We start from the raw sequence: 21458 nt of genomic DNA on the forward strand, positions 1-21458 counted from the left end.
ATTGCTGAGTGACAGCCCARTGACCAGTCCAGCAAGCTGCTTCTAGACTATCTCAGGCCTCAGCAGCACRTCAGCCTTGCTCTCCAGGGATGTCTGTGTGACAGGCTAAAGACACAGCCTCAGCGATGCAAAAAATGTTCTCCAGAACAGCAGGACACCAGACAGACCRGAGGATGAAACTTTCCCTTTTACTACAGTCATGGGAAAAAAGCAAACAAAACAGTAAAAAGATACACACTCTGTCCTAAACTTATATGGTCATTTCAGAGATCCCTTTACTATTGGAAATCACCTATTGTTTAAATGAGCCCTGGCACTTGTGTGACACAGCTGCTGGCACAGCCCCCCTTGGAAAGCAGAATTCTGTCCTGCACATGGCAGTGTTGCATCTTGAGAAAAGTCATGTGGGCCACCACTTGCTCAAGAGGCTGAGAAGGCACATATGTACAAAAGAGAGAGAGAGAACAACACAGAATAGAAGGAAGCACCCACAAAAACCAAACAAAACCAAAAYCCTGGAAAACTGTGAGATTTTTCACCTTTTCCTTTACAGCAAAAGACAGAAAGCTCCTCTCCCATCCCTCTTCCAAAGCTGCCAAAACCATAAACCATATTTGAGAAGGTCACTCTCCAGAGCACACCAACTGAATCTGGTGACAGCAAAAACCAGCGAAGAAGCAGGGGACCAGATGGCTCTTGGAGACACTGGGGGCAACGTGCAGACTGTGCAGACTGCCATCCACTGCAGTGACACCAGAGCCTGCAGAGCCACTGCATGACACCAGCCAGGGTCATTGCAAAGATACAAACTGCAGAACCCTGCCCTGACTCGATTTTCCCATGTTTGCTTTCCAGTGAGTGTTACTGGAGGTCAGGAGTGCCTGGGGGGCTCATCTGGGAGATGCACATTGCCAGCACAAACACTCSACGCTTGTGGCTGCAGCTCTGTCTGCATGAGCAGTGTTGGGAATGCCCCGTGGAGAGGGTCTGGCCCTGCTGATGCTCAGGAGCTGCTGAGGAAAACAGCACCATACTGTCCATCAGAGTCAGTGCTCCTCACCTCAGTGCTGGGGCCTGTCCCTCACTGCCAGCACAGGAAATGAGGAGAAACTCAGATCCTGAAATCACTAACCAGAAGGGGAAAAATGCACCAGTCATGCAAGGAAAAGATTTTCCATGACCTCCCTAGGTTTGCAGTTTACAAGCATGAATAGCATCCCCAGTTACTGGAACGTAACTACAGCTAGGCAACATCAGTACTCATTTCTTTTTAAATTTTAAACATAAAAAACTTGCCATCCTCTCTTTYGAAACATTTTGAGTTACAAGATTTTCCTATTTCAGCACACTATATTTAAGCAAATTGATTTTTCACTGGAAACAGGAGTAATAAATTAGTATTTTGGGAAGAAAAACCACTTGAGAAAGGCAAAACCAAACAAAAATAGACATGCAGGGGCTACCAGCTAAACTATAGGTAGGACACATTATAGATGTCTTTGAGATGAGTGAAAGGAATTATATTTCTCAATCATTGCCAGCCAAATTAGATGCTGCTGTCTGTCAAACCTAAAAGAGATGTCCAACCAACCAAAGTAAGACTTTGTTTTATTAGGAAGGAGGAAATTTAGACCTTTTCCATGTATCTAAGAAGGGACTGATGGGAATGTGAATTTTTTCCCAATTGGCAATCCCAAGCCCATCCAGGTCTGCCTGACCAGTACAAAAGAGCTGGTAGGTCTGTCCAAACTGGAGCTGAATACATCYCACACCAAAACAAATCTCAGATTCATTTTTGTTCCACAAGACAGCCTGAAATCCAGAAGAAAGAGAAACAACTACAGTTTTAAGCATTAAAGCAAAAGGCAACCTGTTGCACAGAGGCTGTGTGCCAGCAATCAATCGGTTGTCAGAGAAGGAAAGAGAGTAATAAATTCTGTCACAGTTAACAGTTTCACATGTATATCCTAGCTCAGGCACAYGGCATAGAGATGAAATTGCCTCTAATCAGGTTTGTGATGCTTTCTTTATATATTGCTCAGGTCTTTGTATTTGATGGAGAAAGAATGAGCTCTTCATAGCTGTGAAAACTGCCTTCAGTCTGTTCTTCTCTRGTATCATGGATATTCAGGCAAACAATGATGCTTTTGTACTCCCTAACCAAAAAGCTGCGGTAATTCTGTATGCAGCCATCATTTCAATCTAACCTTACTTCTTCCCTCTTTCCAGTAGCTTTCCCAGTGTCCTGTCCTGTTGGGGTTTATTTAATTTGTCATTTCAGCGAGTCAGGGTTTTCCCTCTGGAAAGTCACTACATAATGAAAACATTACATTTGCATATAAATGTCATTTTTTAAAACATTAAGCAGCAATTGTGCCTTTCCCAAAGTGTGTAGGTAGCAAAATATGCTGACTCCCAGTGGATCAGCTGAGAATGGACAAATGTGATGCTCTGTGTACACAACTGCAATTTGTATCCTATTCGGTCAATAATACAAAGTGACCATTTGGTGGGAAAACTGAGTGCTGAAAATAAGCAGCACTTTTTTCCTTCCCTTTTTGGAACAGTCAAYATGAGTGGACTTGCTGCCCCCTCATTTTTATACTTTTAAATGTAGTCAAACAATTGTGTTTTTAAAGTTATGTTGATTAAATTATAAAGAGAAATGGACCCAAACCATTTAGAGAAACTTAACCGTGCACACTTTGTAATGGTCACTTATCTGAGAAACACCAATGAACACCAGTGGAAAAGAATAAATGTAAATGTAAAATGAAGACAGTTCTCCRTCAGTTATTTTGAAAGTTAAAATGGCTGTCCAAGGAAAAAGGTACAGCTCATTAACTGAGGGATCAATGTTATTTGATTAATAAACAAACCTGATAATAAAYTTAATAATAAACCACATCATGTTTTCAGTGACAAAGGAGATTGGTTGCAATGTCAGAATCAAATGAAAAGGAAAAAATGCTGCAGGAAATTGAACTCTTTATCTGGTTGTTGTACACTGCATTAATTTTCCTTTCCTGATAAGAGCCAATAATTAATAGATACCCTCAACTCACAAGTGAAGTCTCTCAACTTTACAAGGACTATAATTTAACATTAAGGGTTTTTTTTTCCTTTTTAAGATATGACCTACTATCMCATCTGAATTCACCAGTGGTACTTGAGCTGACATCTATCTTAGGTTCCCCTTGGTGACACAGAAAACTTCAGCTTCCATGGAGAAACAAGGTAAATATAATGAAATTCTGTAAAATAGACATCAGCAGTAAAACCACTCCTCCTCAGAAGACAGTTCAGGTGAGCTCACTATATAAGGATTTCTATGCAAAAATGATCCTTGAACAGGAAATATGAAATTCCACGCAYCTCCTCAGCCCCTAACACATCTCATATTCCAAATACTTGGCGTATTTCCATGATTTCATAGATAGTGAGTAATGACATTAAGCAACTGTTAAAATGTCATTGGTGCTAGAAAAGCAAAACCACACTATTTTCCACAGACAGCAGTATGGTATACAGATAAAATACATAAAGATGCTCAAGATGACATGAGAAAAACATGGCAAAGCAGGACTGTGCATCCTGACCTCCTAAGTCCAGGAAACATCCCCACAAACTCTCCTCCTGACATGCTGGAGCAGGGACCATGGTGATGGCAGGTCTGCTCACTGCATATGTAAGTCTCTCTAACTTTCCCCTAAATCTCCTCAGATTTTTTTTTATCAGTGGTTTCTTCTCATAATGAAGCAGGCATATAATTTTAACTTGATTTCAAGAGAATTACTGTAATTGCCACCACCAGAATAATAGATCTGCCTRTAAAGAAATGGCTTTTCTCTTGCATTTTCCATTGGAAAATTTAATTTCTGTGTTAATGCATTATGATATTTCACTAAGCCATTTGCTTGCTACTCTCAATATTCACAAAATACTATCTCCAAATGTAGTTCCTGCAAACAGCTATTAGTTTACCAGTGAACTAATATCAATAAAATCAATAGAGTCTGACCAGATCTTTCCTATAGCATAGAAAGCCACCTAGGAGACCACTTAAAACATATAGTATGGTAATGGGTCTCATAGCATAAAAATAAGAGGAAAGTTATTTCAGATCTTTCTGCATCTATGCAAAAYCAGTCTAGCTCATTTCTGTTTGCTTTCTATGCCACCACAGTAGCAGCAATTTTGGTTTTCACAAAGCTGCATGAAATAGAATTTAAGTTCCAGGGAGGACACATGCCCATCTGAAGGGTAACACTGCTGGCAATAAAATTGTGGCTAATGAGTCACAGGACAAACTCCCTGTTGGGAATTTGGGGAATCCAGAGCTGAATTCACTTGCAGAGAGGGAAGAAGTTTGAACAAATTGCCTCAAGGGAAATGTCTTTGAGAGTATCCATGCTAACAGCCACACAGATCCTGTCCCTAGCACCGATACAGTCAGGTTTCTAACAGATGCCTTGGATTAGAATCATTTCCTCTTCCAGACAGGAGTAGCCATGACTATAGTAAAGTGTTTTAAACCAACACATCCGTGTTCTCCCCGGGGCTCTGAGCTGTAACTGCATCAGTTGATGCACTGCAAGTTCCCAGCGTGAGCAGGGCCTGGGGCTGTCGGGCAGATCTGAGCAGTGGAGAGGCAGCGGAAGGAAACAGAGCATGCAAACAGAACACAAACAGTAAAGATCTCTGAACAATCTGGAATGGGCAGGATGCTCACTAAGGCAAATGGCACTGTGGTATTTGGTGTTTGTATGGCTGGTTTTAATGCTTCTACAGTTTGGATACCAGGAGATGATTCCCTATTCTTACGTACCAAGCCACTCTCCGGAAGCCTGAAAATGCTTAGCACAGCTACTCCGTTTCTTATGTACYACAATAAACAAACTTGCAAAAGTGCTGGATTCTAAAAGCCACTGCAAAGAAAGAAAGAAAGAAAGCGGGGGAAAGGCRCACCAGCCCACACAACATCAAATGCTGGTAGGCTCAGTGCTAAATAGCAGATGATTCTTACTGAATAACTGCCCTAGATTTTGCAAACAATACAGGGAACAAAAATAGAAACCCATTTACATATTGCTGTTAATAACTTTATTTATAGTGTCACAGCTAGAGCACAATAACTGCAGCCACGGCTTAACTTGAAAGCCATTCACTGTGGAAGAGTCAGACAGATACTGTTTTCTCAATCCTTATGCAACTGAAAAAAAATCCTGCTGACAACATCCAGCCACCACAATCCTTGTAAACAGAACAAGAAAAGAAGTTTCTTTCAAGCAAATCATCCTCAGGATCCCCTTGACCTCTGCACTTTCTCACTACTTAGGACATGCTGTGGTTAATTGAAGACCACCAGAGCCAGAAACCCTGGCAGGTAATTTTTCATGATGGTGTTTAATTTATTTTTTAGTTGTTATTTGTTCAAATTAAGAAATACAGACAGGACTCAGACTAAGYCAGCAGCTACAATAAGAAACACTTATTCTGTGAAATGTGTGTCCAGCATTTAAGAGAATCCCTCTCACCTCTGTGCTGCTACATGACTATAGCCAAATCTTATCTGGGAGCCAAAATTCTTGCCAGATAAAACACCACTGGCCTGACACAAAAGACTGGCACATATTTAAGATAAAGAAATGTACACAGAAATTTGTATCCTTGATTCCACAGTGTTTTGCAAATGCCTGATATGTATAAGCACATGGAGTGAAATTGCAGTAAGGAAAACATCTCCTAAGACCCTTCACCCAAGATGTGAGAAAACATGGATCTAATTTTTCCTCTGCCTGAATCCAGCCTGAACTGGACAACTGGTTATTTTGGATTGGGAACAGGGGTGCCCTCAGGACCTCATGCTGCTGCTGCTCATTATATATAAAATACTCGGAATAATTAGAGGCAGAGACAGCAAGCTCTGCTCTGCCCTGCTGATTATGGTGCGCGCTGTGACATGGGACAGTGGGATTCACACCGCTGCTCCGGGTTTGATTCTTTTATATTAAAAAATGAAACAGTTAACAAAAGAGAATCAGGATGCCTTCTTCATTTATGGCCTCTCCTAGGAGATGTGGCCTCAAACGCCCTCTGGTACAATGGAAAAATGAATCCCAATAAATACCCTGGCACGTGGGTCGAGCCTCGACTCTCCCGATTGGCATGGTGTGCTCATCACTTGTGCCTCTTCAGGTCTTCACTACCTCTGGGTTGGACTTCCTGCCACATGCAATGTCAACTGAATGAATGAATGAATTAATTAATTCTCTGGGTTTCCATTTTATCAAGGAACACAAGGCATGGCAGCGCAGCTGAACTTGCCCGCTCACTCCTGCAGATCCAGCTCACRAGAAGCCCCCAGCACTGAGTGTTTGTGCACATTCCMTGCTTGTTCCTTCAGCACAATTCCTCAGAGCCTTCAAGCTGCAGTTGTCTGGATATTTCTGCAATGGGAGCCAGGCATTTCTGAACTCTGATCAGCCTCACTACCAAGTCAAATTAAAGAACTCACTGTCCATCTCAGGTTTTAAGTTTTTAGACAAGATACCATTTTCAATTTACTCCTTCTACCATTACATAGTTCCAAGGAAAAGCAGCTCAGCAGGTAAGGMACACCTGCAATTTCAATGCTCCTGGGCTTTGCAAGAAATTTGTAATCACTACCAATTCCACTAAAAAATTTTATTCAGTTTGCAGCTGAAAATTACGAAGAGTACTGGATATTAAGAGCAGAATATCACTTACACTTTACACTCTGTAACAAAACTTTGTCTCTACATGAGACCTGTCATCCAAAACTGTSACTTGTGGGCCACTATTCTGCAGAAGGGAAGAATCTTAGGGAAAAAAAAGGCAAGGATGTGAGTTTTTTCTCTTTTTTAATTGAAACAAAATAGAACTATTAAATCAAAAGGCCTCTTTTTCTCCTGCCTGGAAAGGAAATGAATCTCACAAAGGGGCTTACAGTAGTTTTGAATGCAATCCAGAACAAAAGGTTCCAAATGAAACAGAATAATTATACTTTTATGGATCAGCTCTTGGCATTTGTTGARGCCTGATCTGTAACTGCAATTGCTCAAGTTCCCCTGAGCAGAAGCCAAAGTTTTGTTTGTTTTGTTCCACAAATTGATTCTTATTAGCTCATTCTTTGGAAACAGCCAAGGCACAAAGCAGCGCTGCACTGGTGTGAATGCTCCCGGCAATGGAGGCTCTCCACCAGAACTGCTGTGGCACAACTGTCCACTGTCCACACCTGCTTGCCTCTGCTTTCCATTCTGCCTTCTCTTCTCCTCCAGACATGACTAACAATTGCTAAATTTGCTCCTTTCCTTCCAAGGTTTTTTGTCTTTCCCAYTGCCTACCTCTCCTCCCCACTGATACCCCATCAGCTCTGTGACATAGGTTCTCTCTGTTCCTTCGAGGTCTGGGGGGTTACAAAGCACCTCTCCAAATTGCTGCCTCATTCAGCACTGATGTATGGGTCTGCCAGGCCTTGGAAATAACAGAAATAAAGCAGTTGTGAGAAGGAGAGTTGTCCTAGTAACCTTCTATTAGCAACATTCCCCACAGTGAGCAGGAACAGAGCCAGTGTATGATCACACTCTACAAAGAACCGTGCTTTAATTAAAAAACCTACCCAAACCACCCCTGTCAAAAACCCCAAAACAATGAGTTGACATGGTGTCTCTGCTGCAACCCTGCTGGGAAAATTCCCCACTGCTTCCTACATGCACCTTCCTCATGTGAGAGGACAAATTGTGCTTCCAGCTCTGCACAGCTACGGATGGGGACCAACAGGCATTTACAGCTGATCTTGCAGCTGAACCAAGGTCATCCAGCCTTCTGTGGGACATTTAACTGGGAAGATCCCTGCAACAAGAGGCTAGGAGAGAATATTTGTCTGATAGTCACACAAGTTCTTTAAGCAGTCACTACACCAGGGTTTTGGTCTTGGGGATCAGTTCTGTAGAACTGGAGATGAGGAAGTTGATTTTGAATGTTGATGATCCTCCTGTATACTTTAGGGGTCATTTTAGGAGGTTGATTCAAAATAGAGACATGGTTACTGGTCAAGGACATCCTTAGAATTTCTCAGTGCCTTTGAGAGCCTCAGATATTTGCCAAAATCACATACAGCAACCACAGAGATCTCTGCTGGTCATGGTATCAAGGAAATAACATCTATATTTCTATATTCTGGTTGCTTTTTAAATAGCATCACACATACACTTCCCAATCTCTGAAAGCAATCTGCAAACTTCCAGGTCCCCAGAATCGACACAGTTTAACAAATCCTTATTTTTACTATTTAAAATCATGTGCATCCCTCTTGGGCTTCTTAACAGAAACACAAATGGCCACAGAAAAATCTCAGTTTTCTAAAAAGAGCAGTTCTGTCATTCCACAAGGGCAATGCCAAGCCAGTGGGATGTGTGTGATGAAATTAATTTAATCTTTTGGTCTTTTGCCTCCTCTGCTCTTTTGTGCAGTCCTCTGGTGCTCYTCATTTCTGTTCTGTTTCTGAAGTGGCCTGTTCTTAGCTTGGTTTCTTATAAAAACTYCACTTTTGGAATTATGCAGACAGCACAGTCAGTACCAACCTCKCCCTAACTTTCTCACCATTTATTATAAAGCAAAGTTAATAAAAAAGGAGAAGTTTAAAAAATACACGATGACTTTCATTTACTGGAGGACATAGACTCAAGTTAGCAATGTACTAACTTGAGTCACAGGATGCCAGACCACTCGAGAGCTCTCCTCCACTAATTGGTTTCAGCTTTTGTCCCTTCTTCATTATTTATCCAGTGTCAAAATTATATATACACCAGCAGGAACAGATGCACAAATTAGCAGCAATTGTTGAGGGATATAAATATAGTATAAGACATGAGAACTTAATCCATCCCCATCCAAAACTGTGCCTCTGTTTTATAGCTTCTATGAGAGAGCTTCAAATAGTTTTGCAAAGTTCACTGCATTAGAGAATAAAAAGTTTAACTAATTTTTGCATTTCAGTCATTATCATCTAAAGGAGGAAGCAAAAAGGTAGGATGGTTTTAATAAGAACCTCTTTAAATGTTATATAAACTGAATGTTCTTAAAACCACTTTGCATGTTAACTACATGACAAAGCAGTTCATCAACTGAAATTGCACGAAGTCTTTACAGGAGGAAAGTGACTCTGTAAAAGCAAGTCTTCACAAAAAAAAAGTTTTGTTCAGAGAATACTTAATTTTTCTTGTCAAGGTTACTCCAGAGTACAGAGGACTGGGAGTGAATTAGTTGAAAAAACATAATTTGATGCTTTTTTTTAAACTATAAATTTGATACATTTGTTTTTATCAGGCCAATCAGCAGCCATACTTACATTTTAAAAAATTTAATTTACTCTTAGTATTATTGAAGAAAAAAGAGAACCCAAATAACCTCGGTGAGTAAAATTCTGCCCCGTAAACTTCTGCAGGCACCTTCATTATTCTCTCCAAATTACCATTCACAGTATTTCATCATTAAAACATCTAACACTCTTCAATCCATCACCCTGTGAACTTCACAGGCCCTTGTGTAAACTCAGAATAGCAGGGTGTGAATTATACATCACAGGCCTTTCCTAATTGCTGCTGGCTGCAGATCTGCAGTCACCTGGCACGCTGCACTTTGGGGATGTTATCTTTATCACTTTGGGGATGTTATCTTTATCACAACACACGTGTTGGAGGAGCGCAGCCAGCGGGTGCCCTGCAGCCAGTTATTTGTCTGTTTTGTTCTTCAGAGGGTACAAGGCTCGCTCACGCCCCTCCAGACACCAGGAGCTCCCAGCAGGGCCCAGGATCACAATATATTCCCAGTTCAAAGAGGAAGATCACAGATCAAATGAATACTTAAACAAGTTAGCATGTATTTGTTCTTCTTAAAGGTCACCGAGCGCACGCACAAAGAGGTAGATTTGCTAAAATACATAGACCTGCTGTATTTTCTGTATTTTTTGGCTTAAGAGGTTCATGCCTGAACAATCAATACATTTATTATTGAGAGGGAGTGATCYTGGCTTGAAATATCTCCTGTAATATTAACATCCAGCCTCATTGCACAACTTTGAGGTCAAGTCCAGGTGTAACAAGACTTCTTTTACACATGAATTTTAGAGTGAATGACAATCTCCAAAAAAAAAAAAAAAGTGGCTTCTTCCTCTCAAAAACAAGGAAGTGTTTTTTTCCTCTCAAATTAACAAGGAAGAGTCAAGTGATAAGTGGTGGTAAGAGCGGAATAATTCACTTCCATCCATGGGTGAAACCTACTTCTGCGCTTCCTAAAACTTATTGCTAACTTGAAAAAAAAAATTCTGCAACATTAGAAAGCAAAGATTCACCCCTGGCAGGCATAGGTGAAACTCCCATGAGCTGGCTCTTGACGGAGAAACAGAGAGCTCCTACTTAGGTAAAATTCACTGCTGTCATTTGGGAAAAGACGTGGGCAGGCTCATTTCCCTCCYGCTCACTTTTCTCATCCTACAGCCTCAGCCAGAAGTTACAGCAATTAAATGCTCTGAACTCACATGAAGCCCACAGTTACCCCCCACCTACMTGCAAAAATAACTTTCTACTGCTTGTGGGCATATGCCTTGAATAAAGAAAAGGAGGGAGAGGTCTTGCCAAGACTTGATTCTGAGAAAGAACCARCCAACCCATGAGCACACTTGGGAGGAAATCGAAGCTCATGGACTGGCARGGAGAGCAGCAGCAAGGATGAAAGACATGGATAAAACTGGCTCTTGGGCTTTCTCCCGCTTAATGCTGCTCTTCCTTGTTTTTAAACAGAAACCATCAATTTTCATTCTGCCTCCCCACAAAAAGGAAAGAAGACAAGGAGGAAGATTGATTATACTTTAAATATTTAAAAAGTTACTGCTCCTGCCCTTTCTTGGCAATGAGGCCTTTCAGAGAAACTGAAGCTGCRCAAACTTTGGCTGAGATGAGAGATTGTGGAATCTTTGAAAATATCCATGGAAGAGCTRTCACAAGTTTATACCTGCCACACTGTAGTTTTATTTATTAGGGAGGGTAAGTCCTTCACCACCAAGAAACATTAAGACAGAATGTCCTGTGTGTGAGGACACTGGGAGGAGGGAAGAAAAAGATCTTTGCTTAGTTGGATTTCTCCTCAAATGCCATAGCTCACCATTCCATAGAACCTTGCAACCTGGGAACTTAAAAAAACTTCATAAGCAACTAATTAGGCATCACAACACCTAAAAGGTGAAGAGGTTAAGTTGACACAGCTGGTCTGAATACCCTGACACTCAGCCAAAGTGCAACTATTTGGTCGTTTTCAAGGGGAGAATTTTTGGTATTAAAATATCATTAAATCAGAAAATGAGTTACAAATGTTTTCCTTTTAAAAAGCTGAAAGCAATGGTCTTGTTTCATTTTTGCAAATGGTTTAGTTCAAGTTGTCAAGAAGTTTTAAAAACTCTGAGAACAGGTTAATGTTGTTGACTACATGATTCATAAGAATTATGTGAAGGGAAGAGAGGAAACTGTCACTTTTACTGCACTTGGATGCCAGCCCTAAAATAAGCTTCTTGAAACAGTTCATCAAAGGAATTTCAATGACAAAGCCAACCTTTATCCCTTCACAGAGGACTTCAAGCCTCCTTTTATAGCACAGAGATTGCTATATTTGGCCAAACCTAGATAACAYGAAAGCCATTATAACTGCAGTGAGACACTATAAATAGCGATAGTAATGTAAAACACTTAAAATTCTGTCTGGGAAGCATGATAGACAAACAATATTATCTATGCATAATTTAGAGCTTGTCTATCAGACATAATCTCATTCATGATAACATGAACAAATTTAGTTTCATAATTCACCTTGTTGTTTACCCAAAATTACTTGCATAGTCTTGGGAACTCCTTTCCTGATTGCTTTTGACAATAGACTTTATATTTAACACACACACATATGTGGGAAAGGTCAAATCATGCTCTGAGGTTTTGGATTTGTCAAAATTAATTCTCATTCAATAAATCAGGACAGGAAATTATTTAGTTCTCTGTTTAAAGGTTCTGTTCATGTGCATCAAAAAGGAGCGTATTAACCCCAAACATTTTCATCTTTGTTTTGTCACTACACTAAATTTTTTGGAAAAACATAATCCCGAAACAAATTTTGCTGCCAAAAATTACAGGAAGTTATATTTTCATTGTGGATAAAATAGTCTCTGAACTTAACTTTCCATAACAATAATCAGGAGATTATGAACTCATTTGCAGGAAGTCCAGATAAAAAGATTTGCTCAAAAAAGATTGTCTTTTACCCATTCARGTCAAAAAACCCACAGTATTTTGCATTTAAAAAATCATCTTTCCCTTATGGAGGGATAGCCCATTCTCTAAGAGAAGTGTTACATAGCAAACAATGTCAKAGCAGAACTGCTCCTTATTAAAGGATCATGGCTGTGTTTTAAAGACTTACTACTGGTACTTGTGGAAGATCTCCATTKCACAGGTTTAAACTGACTTCTTTTTTCTTAAACAAAAGGCGGGGGGAAAAAAGRAGTATGTAACCTCTTTTTTCAAAAAAAAAAAACCAACAACCCAAACCTGAACCATGTAACCTAGAATCTAAAACTAAGCATATAACAGCAGCAGTGGAAAGTTAAGGACAGTTCATTTTTAAACTGAAATAGAAAGCCTACACACATTAACTTAACGTAATTTTAGAATTAGGTTTTCTGCTGGTAGAGTGGGTTGGGTTTGGTTTTTAATTAAAATTAGAGGTGGTCCCAAAAGCCCAGACCCAATCATCCCTGAAAATTAAAATATTTAATCTTGTCTGGAAGAGAATTTACTAAACCACTTCTCCCACACAAAATGTCAAACCAGGCTAAGTGTACAAGCCTGTGCTCCTGCGCCTCCTGAGTTCAAAAGACCCAAGTTAAACCTATCTGGACGAAAACCTCCAGAGCCTCATTATTTCCATGTTGACTGTGAGTCTGGAGAGCAACCTCACTCTGCAGATCCAGTAAAAATCAAGATGTCAGGTTCCAGGCATTAAGATGACAATCAAACCTTTAAATCAAYAGCTAACAAAAATTCCCATCCATTATACTTTCATTTAAAATCAACMTTCATACACAATGTGCGAGACGGGGGAAAAAAATTGCTGAATACAGCTGATGGAGAAGGAAAACCCACACCTCTGTGCAAACACACAGACCTTCCCACTCCTCTGAACTGCAGAGGAAATGCTCCTGCTGATAAATCATCAACAGGAAGCCAGATTCAATGGCTGGGCACAGCACCCTTGCACCGACTGCACATACTTCTCAATTGCCTTGACACAATAACCTTTAGCTCATAAAAACTCAGATCTTACGACATTTTTGAATAGTGACGAACACAAAAGAAAATTGCTTGGAGCGTTCTCATCTCAAAAGCCTCCCCTTGAGCATTTCACCATGCAAAGCAAAGAGCATGCTTGCTTTTATTCAGCCAGTTCATTAATCAGCATCATTGAGATGCTGCCTCCCCCCTCCAGTGTGTTTCTGTGTGCATGTAAATGCTTCAAAACCATCCGCAGTCATTCCCACTAGAGGTGGTTTCAGTGCACCCAGGCAAGAGCAAAGGCTCCGTGCTGAACTCCTGGTGTGAAATGAGTCATTTGTTCCAAATCATGTTTCCTTTCTTCAATATTCGCACTTAGTTATTCATTTCCCTGAAGTGCATGAAGATGAGATGTTCCTGAGTTATTTTCTATTTGCTCTCAGCACATATACTATTTTATTTCTATTTCTTATCTCACTTTTCCAGCCTTTTCCATGATTTCAGAGGGCTTTGATTTAGGACCTCATAGGCACAGACAACAAAGCCCACGCTTTGAGGAAGATATTATTTAAGTTGTTTCCTCTTGCAAGATCTTTTGAGACCTCAGAGTCTGGAGACAGTCGGCACCTGCAAGGGCCTGATTCCTGAACACTCATTACCATGAGGAGCAAAGTTAAAATTATTTTTAAGCTGCAGAASTGAAACTATTACATAAATGCTTATATTATGCAATAAACATGCAAGATGTGAAAATTAAATGTTTGCAAGCATCCTGTTAGCTACCCATCAGGAACTAACTGGTACACATACCCATTTATGTTCATGTTTCTTCACAGCTATAGCTGAAAATCACAGCAAACTCTTTTTTTCTTTTTCTATACTCTTAGCCATGTGCCATTTTTTGATGCATCTTTTGAGTTCTCCCTGTCTTCATATGAGCCATTATCATTGGGCTATTTTTTCCAATCACAATTGTTCCACCAGATTCCCTTTCCCCCAGTAAAATTTTTCATTTGCAAACTTAGTTCATTATTGTTTATTTAATTTTTGTATATGTAGTCATATAAATCAAAATTTCAAATCAGTATCATCCTAAAGAGATAATTAGCTTTACTAAGATTTGACTACTGAAAAGCTTTCAAACCTGCAAATAATGACATAYGGAAATTGATGCGAAAGACTAAAATACCATAGACTCATGCCATTTCTAATGAATTGCACTTAGTTTGAATGTCAAGTTGACCTTTGAGTAATGGAAAAAAGTAATTCACAATCAGCATCTATCACAAGAAATTTACACACTTACTTGAACAAGCTCAATGTCATTAAGGAAAAAAAGGAAGACAGAAAACTTAATTTACTGTAGCACGACATCTGCTGAGGGCACTGTGGATGGCCTTTTCCCCTCCTCTTCATCACAATACTTTTAAGTTTTCATCACTGAACCATTATTGTCTTTGATAGCTGATATTATTTCTGATATCTGATACTATTCTGTCTTCTTTACTGAGTCACAACCAAAAAAACTGAAGGACTGAATTCCATCCAAGCCAGCWCACAGACTTGTCCTGATTTCCATGAGTTTTATATGACTCTCCCTTCAACACTAATGAGCCTCTCAATTTTCTGCTTGTATATTACTTCTTCCAGGTATCTCAATCCTAAAATAATGTCTTCAAATGCATCAGAATTTCATGTGGGTTATTCCATGTCAGCTTTCGGAGGATGCAATATGTTACAGAGGTAGGAAACTCACTTTTACTTGTTGAGCATAAAGTATCAGAAAATACAATTAAAAAGCAACACTAGAGAGAAAGGCTACAAGAGGAGTTCACAGGAAAATCTCTTATTGTAAGGGGAGATGGAAAAGGGAAGCTCTCTGTCCCCGACCCTGTGTCTCAAAAGAAGTATTTATAGAGTGACAGAGCTGTTAGACAGTTCCAGACCTGGCTTAGCTGGGACCWAAGTGATCTCCAAAGAGATCAGGTACAACAGCAAAGGTGAAATGCATCAAGATTAGGTTAAACTTTCTAACTGCAGCCTATAAAGCTAACAAGSCACCTGAAGCACTACTTTATTGCCTGTTCTCTGGGAAACTGGGCTGTGGGAACCAGGCCATGTTCAGAAGCTCATGGGGCTGGACTACCCCAGCACAGAAACTGAGTTTGATTTTGCATGACTTGTCAGAGATCGGACATCAAACAGTTCTCCTCACCCAGGCAGACCAAGGAACAGCACATTGCTGAGTGACTGAGCAGGTGACAAGGCTGTCACTAATGCAYCCCCTGCTTGTCATTCCAAACTGGCAGAAACCACCCCAAGAAGATCTTAGCCTTACCTGGGCTCTGCAATCCACCCTGTGGGAAGTGTTTCCAACCTTTAACTTGCATTCTATCATGTCTTATCAGAGGGGTGCTTGTAACTGTCCAAAAATAACTGAACCCCAATATAACACCTTCTGAAAACCATCAACACTCACTCCAGGAACAAAAAGAAGGGGAAAAATAAGAAAAAATATAGGGAAACAGATAAGTTCAAGTTGCTTCTCAAAGGAAGACATTGCAGGAATGAGGGAATCCTTCTATCACCCTATAAACAAGCTTTCAAAAGTCAACTAGCAACACTTTAGAGTCTTCAAACTTATTGTGAATTACATGGCACTGACATCTTTGTCTCTGGGTGTTCAGGGCCAAGCATTGGGAGGGTTCCTCCTCCTCCATGCTGCTGTTCTTACCTGACATTGTCATGCTTCTGGATGTAGATCTTATGAAACATCATGTCTTCCTGTTTGGCATTAATGTCAGCTTTCATCTCCATGGCAACATGTCGAGGAAGTACAGAGAGCAGGAGACGCTCCTGTGGAGTCAGACAGATGAACCAATTAAAACACCTGCTGCCCAGTTAACAAACACTTTGTTCCTTACTGGGGAGGAATGACTCATCAGTTTGGTGAGGGATGAGTACAGCCAAGCAAAATGGGCTCCATAAACCCAGAAGTTGATCCCCTAACCAGTCATATGCAATTCTGTTCCCAACCCCACAATAAGAATTCAATGATTTTAGAAGAAAAACTATTRTTTTTCATTCCAGATGCACTGAGCTTACAATTCATGGTTGCCAATTCCTGCAAATGAAGGAACCACATAACTCAAAAAGTGTCTATGCATTATTTTTGGAAGGACTCTGATAAATGATATTTTTTGACCTCCCACACAGTCTCTGCACACCACCACGAAGTCTTCCTTCACTAACACCAGAGGAATGATACCCCAACACCCTTGGGCACTATTTAAAATTCCTTCCTTGCTTATCTAATTATCTAAGCACATTCCCCCAGCAGGCACAAACCTGCTCCTAGCAGCTAAAATATCGTAGAAACGCCCCAATAAAACAGCATGGAAAGCATTAGAGTTCTACAATTTAAACTGCTATTAGTGCCCAGCTGCACTAAGACCTGTAAACCCATCCACTCACCTACAAGAGTATTTTCAATAACCACGTATCACCAACAGTTTGTGGCYCTCCTTGCCCCTCACTTGGCACTTTTATTTACTGATCATAGCTTTCATGTGACTTTTGTAACATTATTTTGCAAGCTGATCTGTACAGAGTTAGCAAAAAWTGAGAGAATGATGACTTTCTGGTGATTTTCCTAAAAACTCGCATAAAAATTTGTTATTATTCTAAATATTATTATTCTAAATGTGGTGCCAATTTCACACAGAAATGATAGAATTTAAATTGGCAGGTAATCTGTGCCCCAGGGGTGCATTTGTGCATATCAGGAATCACACCTGAGAATTCTTGCCCAGAGCTTCATTCTATACCCAGTCACACCCCTTGAAGTTCAGAAGGTTTTGCTGTGGCTCATGAAGGTGGGGAGCATCTCCTTTGGGATCAGCTCTGCTGGTCTAACCTGCAGTGCTCTGGAAYAGCTGAAGAATCCCAAAAGCTTGTGCCACTCTTGTCTTTATTTTTCTTTCCCTGCAGTGAKCAGGAGGAAGAAAAGGGCCTTCCATCTTGATGACACAGACAGAAATGAAGGTCCCTAACCTTATCCAACAGCTCATTAATTCCCAACAACACAGGGAGCAGCAGGGCTCAAAGGCAGGCCTGACTCAGAGGGATCAGCAATCCTGCCCCAAGTGCTCACGTCACCAAAACATTTGCCCGTACTACAGTTATAGGCACATTTCTGGTTTCTAATTCCTAGTTTTATCTGAAAGTTCACCATTTATTTCTTCCTCTAAGGAGAGAGAGAAACCCTGGGGGGACCAGAGGAAGATGAATTCACCAAAAATGTGCTCAGCATGCACTGAGACATTTTATGGTCTGTGGCACTGCCCRGTATTTCTTCTTGCCCTTTCAATGCGCACCTTAAAGAGACTGACTCTGCCTTCAGTCTTTGAAGAGATAGCRATAACACAGAAGATGTGTTGGAGAGATTTCTGTCTCTGTTTAAAACTGCAGCAGTCATGAAAAGATACTTGTTTTTTAAAGCACTGTCACTAGCATAGTGCAGGTGCTAACAGTTACASAGCCACTTTTATTTTTTAAAAAAAGCAGCTCATGAATCATGCACGTGTCCTTAGGCTCCTGTCAGCTATTGGTGCACTCCTTGAGTGGAAAAGCACAACACATTTGTATGCTTTCCAGAGTAAATGGTGTACACACTGTTGTCATTTGCATATTCTAATAGGCATCCTCAAACGTGTGAAAGCTGCTATTTTATGTGTGATTTTACACATCCTCTAAATAAGGCGGAGGTTCAGGGGCACCCACAGGTTTGGAACGCTCCCTGTGGGCGCACGAGCAGGGAGGGTTTACTCGCCTCCMAAACAGAGACAATTCAGGAGCCTGAGTGTCTGTTACGAGCACTCCAGGAGATTGGCACATACATTTCTGAGGAGCTTTTACTGGAGAGCCCCCATCTCTACTCTTCCTGACACCACAGSCACTTGCCAGATTAAATCACCAATATTTTCAAGACACTTGAGATCTCCAGGAGCAGCACTAACACCGCTCTGAACTAACAATCAGGGAATAGGATAGGCTCATCAGGTGAAACAAATGCATGTGGCACAACATCCCTTCATGCAGCTACTAATTRGGAAGTTGAGCCGTGTTACAGAGCTGAGCATTATCTTTATTCTGTTTGTCTGGAGCAYCACAATTGCTGAAAATAATCTCTGAAGCTAACAGGAGAAGGCTATAATAAGTGCATTTGTAAGGCAGAGGCCATATTAAAAGGCCTTCAAAACAACAAAATCCCCGTGTTTTATTTCAAATGGAGCAGATAAATCAGGGTCTCCACTAGAGTACAATTTTCATTTTGCTACAATAACTAGAAAGTACTGCAGCCCTTGCTGTAAAATCACTTATTATGCACCAGTGAGGTGACTTGGACTGCTGTTTTACAAGCCTAACGAGGCAGCATTCTGACCTGATRAAAAACAAGAGCAAATCCATACACAATTCTCACTTCAAAATAACAGGCAAGTATAGTTCCACTGAATTATACATTAAACAAATGCATCCCAAGGAGCACTGGTGTCTAAAACAGGGACACGGATAAAGGAGTTCAACACACATCTACTCTCTTTACATGCATGCACATGGACATGCATCTACATGGGCACACACATTCCTGCCAACAACTCTGCACAGGAAYTTTAATTACTATTTATGTAGTAATCTTCCAAAATTACCTCAAATCACTACAAATATTTAGTATCTTAAGACTATCCATTTCTCCTCAGGTTTAGTAACAGATACATTTTAGCAAAAGTGATGCTGAGATGAAAAAAAGGAGAACAACTTCTCCGAGACAAAAGACATGAAATGGTAGAATTCAGACAGTGCAGTCCCAACAACCCATCTCTTACTCAAATGCTATTTGCATCCTACAGAGCGTGGACAACACCTAATTTTTCATCCAAGAATATTTTGTTCTGGACAAGCAACAGTAATTCCTTATATGGCTCTACCCTAGGTTATCTCAATGAAATCACAAGTTGCCTCTTTTCTGCTTTGGGCATTCTGGATTTTTTATTTACTTTCTGGCTAATTTTGGGTRCTGGTAAATGCTTAATAAAGAAAAATACATGGTCATTTGCCTGAGAAAATCTGCCTGCCTTTAACAGAGAGCAGCACACAGGAGCACCATCGATCTCCAGAAAAAGACGAGCAACTATAAATAACAGCGTTGGGCTGCACAGTTGTGTTTCCCTCCAGCCCTGTTTGCACTCTGGCTCTCCCAGATGTGGGCTGAGCTGCCCTTATTTGTGTCTGCTGTCACCTCATGATTATCTCAATGCATTATGCATAGAGAGGCATCTGAACTGAACCTGGAGATCAATGTCAGTGCAGGCTGTGGCAGTGAATAATCTCATTAGGAGTCTCCAGCTGCCAGGACCCGCTGGAAGGACTGGAGAGCGCTTGGCAGTGACTGGCTTTGTCCCACTTTTTTTTCTGATGTCCTGGCTTTCTTATGGGTGTTATAGTACTTTCTGGGCAGGGAAAGAAGGAAAAAGCATCAAGATAGGGCATTTATCAGGACTGTTCCCAGGTACTGCCTCTGAGACAGAAGTGCCCAAACCCAGCACAGCACAAGCATTTGAGCCCTGCTGCTAAAGCAGTCTCTCAGCAGGGAGGACAGAGCTGTAATCAATAAGGAAAATGGCACATTYTCTGGGCTCAATCCTTTCCTCTGCTTCAAGGTGTGGAAGGAGGAGTGGCTGCTCRTTTCAYCTTTCTGAGATTATATTAGTTGCAAAGGAAAAAGGAGTCGTGAGTGTGAATCTTGTTTYCATCCATAAAGTACCAAATAAACAGGTGCACACGTTATTTCACAGTCAGGATGGAACAGCAACTATGTCAGCCAGAGGTGCCCCATAAAACACCAAAACACAAATCCGTAGATGCAGATGGGCTGAGACATGGAGGAAAACGAAACTGCGCTGCCGCAGAGATGCAAAGCCTCCCCAGCTGATTCACTCCCCTGACCTCTCCCCAAACCCACGATCAAGCTCTGAGATACCTCCCAAGGGATGAGTGGAAGTCCCGTTTCATGATTCATTATAAATTGGACTGAACAGACCACTGTGAGATGTACTGCAGGGCAGAGGTGTGTGCCAGCAAAGGAACAGTTAAGCTGCCCCAAAAGACCTTCTGTGTCTAATTCTGGGGACACAAGAGATTCATTGCAAGAGAACCCCCAAATGAATTAGGAGAGCAGACATTCAGAACCCCCAAATGAATTAGGAGAGCAGACACATTCAGAACCCCTGACAACTAAACAGGGTATGCTGGCAGCAAGAAGGTTTTTTACAGCAAAAAAAAACAGCGAAGCTGCTGCTGAATCTTACTTTTTGAACAAATACAATTYATTTGAGGCCAGTAAGATAAAGAGAGGTGTGTAAGCTCATAGGAAACTTTGGGAAAGATGGGAAGAGGACCTTCTTTGAAGCCATCAAGGAACATCATGTTCTGTGGATCAATTTTTACCTGCCTTAGAGCTACCTTTTGGCAGCAGCTTTGCTGACAAACACACCATGATTTGACYTCACAGAAAGGGTCAGTCCAAAGCCTGCATGTTGTATCTGCATTCAACACCTCGCTTCAGTGATGAGTGCAAAAAAAACTATGCAGGCTCTTTGTGTACTGTGCAATTYTAATCCACAGAGCACATACCACAGGATATGCTGCTGTCTCTAGAAAAGTCCTTCAGGGTATTGGACAAGAATTGTGCCCCAGAGCTTTCTTTCAAACCTTTAGAAATCCTGTCCTCTATCATCAACCTGTTCTTGCTTGGATTACTCATAAAGCAAGAAGCTTGCAAATTCCATCCTACAGGAGCAATCTGCATGCTAATTYTGTTTCAGCATTTTCATTCTTAATTTCCAAGTGTTGCTCTTACCTGCTGTTGGTTTTCCCTTTGAGAATGCAGCCTGGCTTGTATGCATTCCCTGGTCTCCTGGAAAGCCTGTCTTTGGGACACCTCTGCTGGGTAGTGGGTACACACGCCTACAATGTTTGTACAGGAGAAGATGAGAACGTTGGAGACCAGCTGCAACAAAAACAAAACAAAACAAAACAAAACAAAACAAAACAAAACAAAAA

At 40.9% G+C, this 21458-nt stretch overlaps 1 protein-coding gene across 1 annotated transcript in view; it reads right to left on the minus strand.

Annotated features, from left to right (window-relative positions):
* Nucleotides 1-21458, minus strand: part of ADCY5 (adenylate cyclase 5) — a 199400-nt gene that overhangs the window by 60661 nt on the left and 117281 nt on the right. The window contains exons 2-3 of the mRNA XM_057368570.1: nucleotides 21256-21405; nucleotides 16072-16193 (exon numbers count right to left, since the gene is read on the minus strand). Of these exons, the coding sequence (XP_057224553.1) occupies nucleotides 16072-16193; nucleotides 21256-21405 (272 nt within the window). The remainder of the gene's footprint in view (nucleotides 1-16071; nucleotides 16194-21255; nucleotides 21406-21458) is intronic.

The sequence above is a fragment of the Malurus melanocephalus genome, unplaced genomic scaffold (genome assembly GCF_030028575.1).
Source record: "Malurus melanocephalus ecotype Western Australia unplaced genomic scaffold, MMel_1.1 scaffold_94, whole genome shotgun sequence".
Lineage (NCBI taxonomy): Eukaryota > Metazoa > Chordata > Aves > Passeriformes > Maluridae > Malurus > Malurus melanocephalus.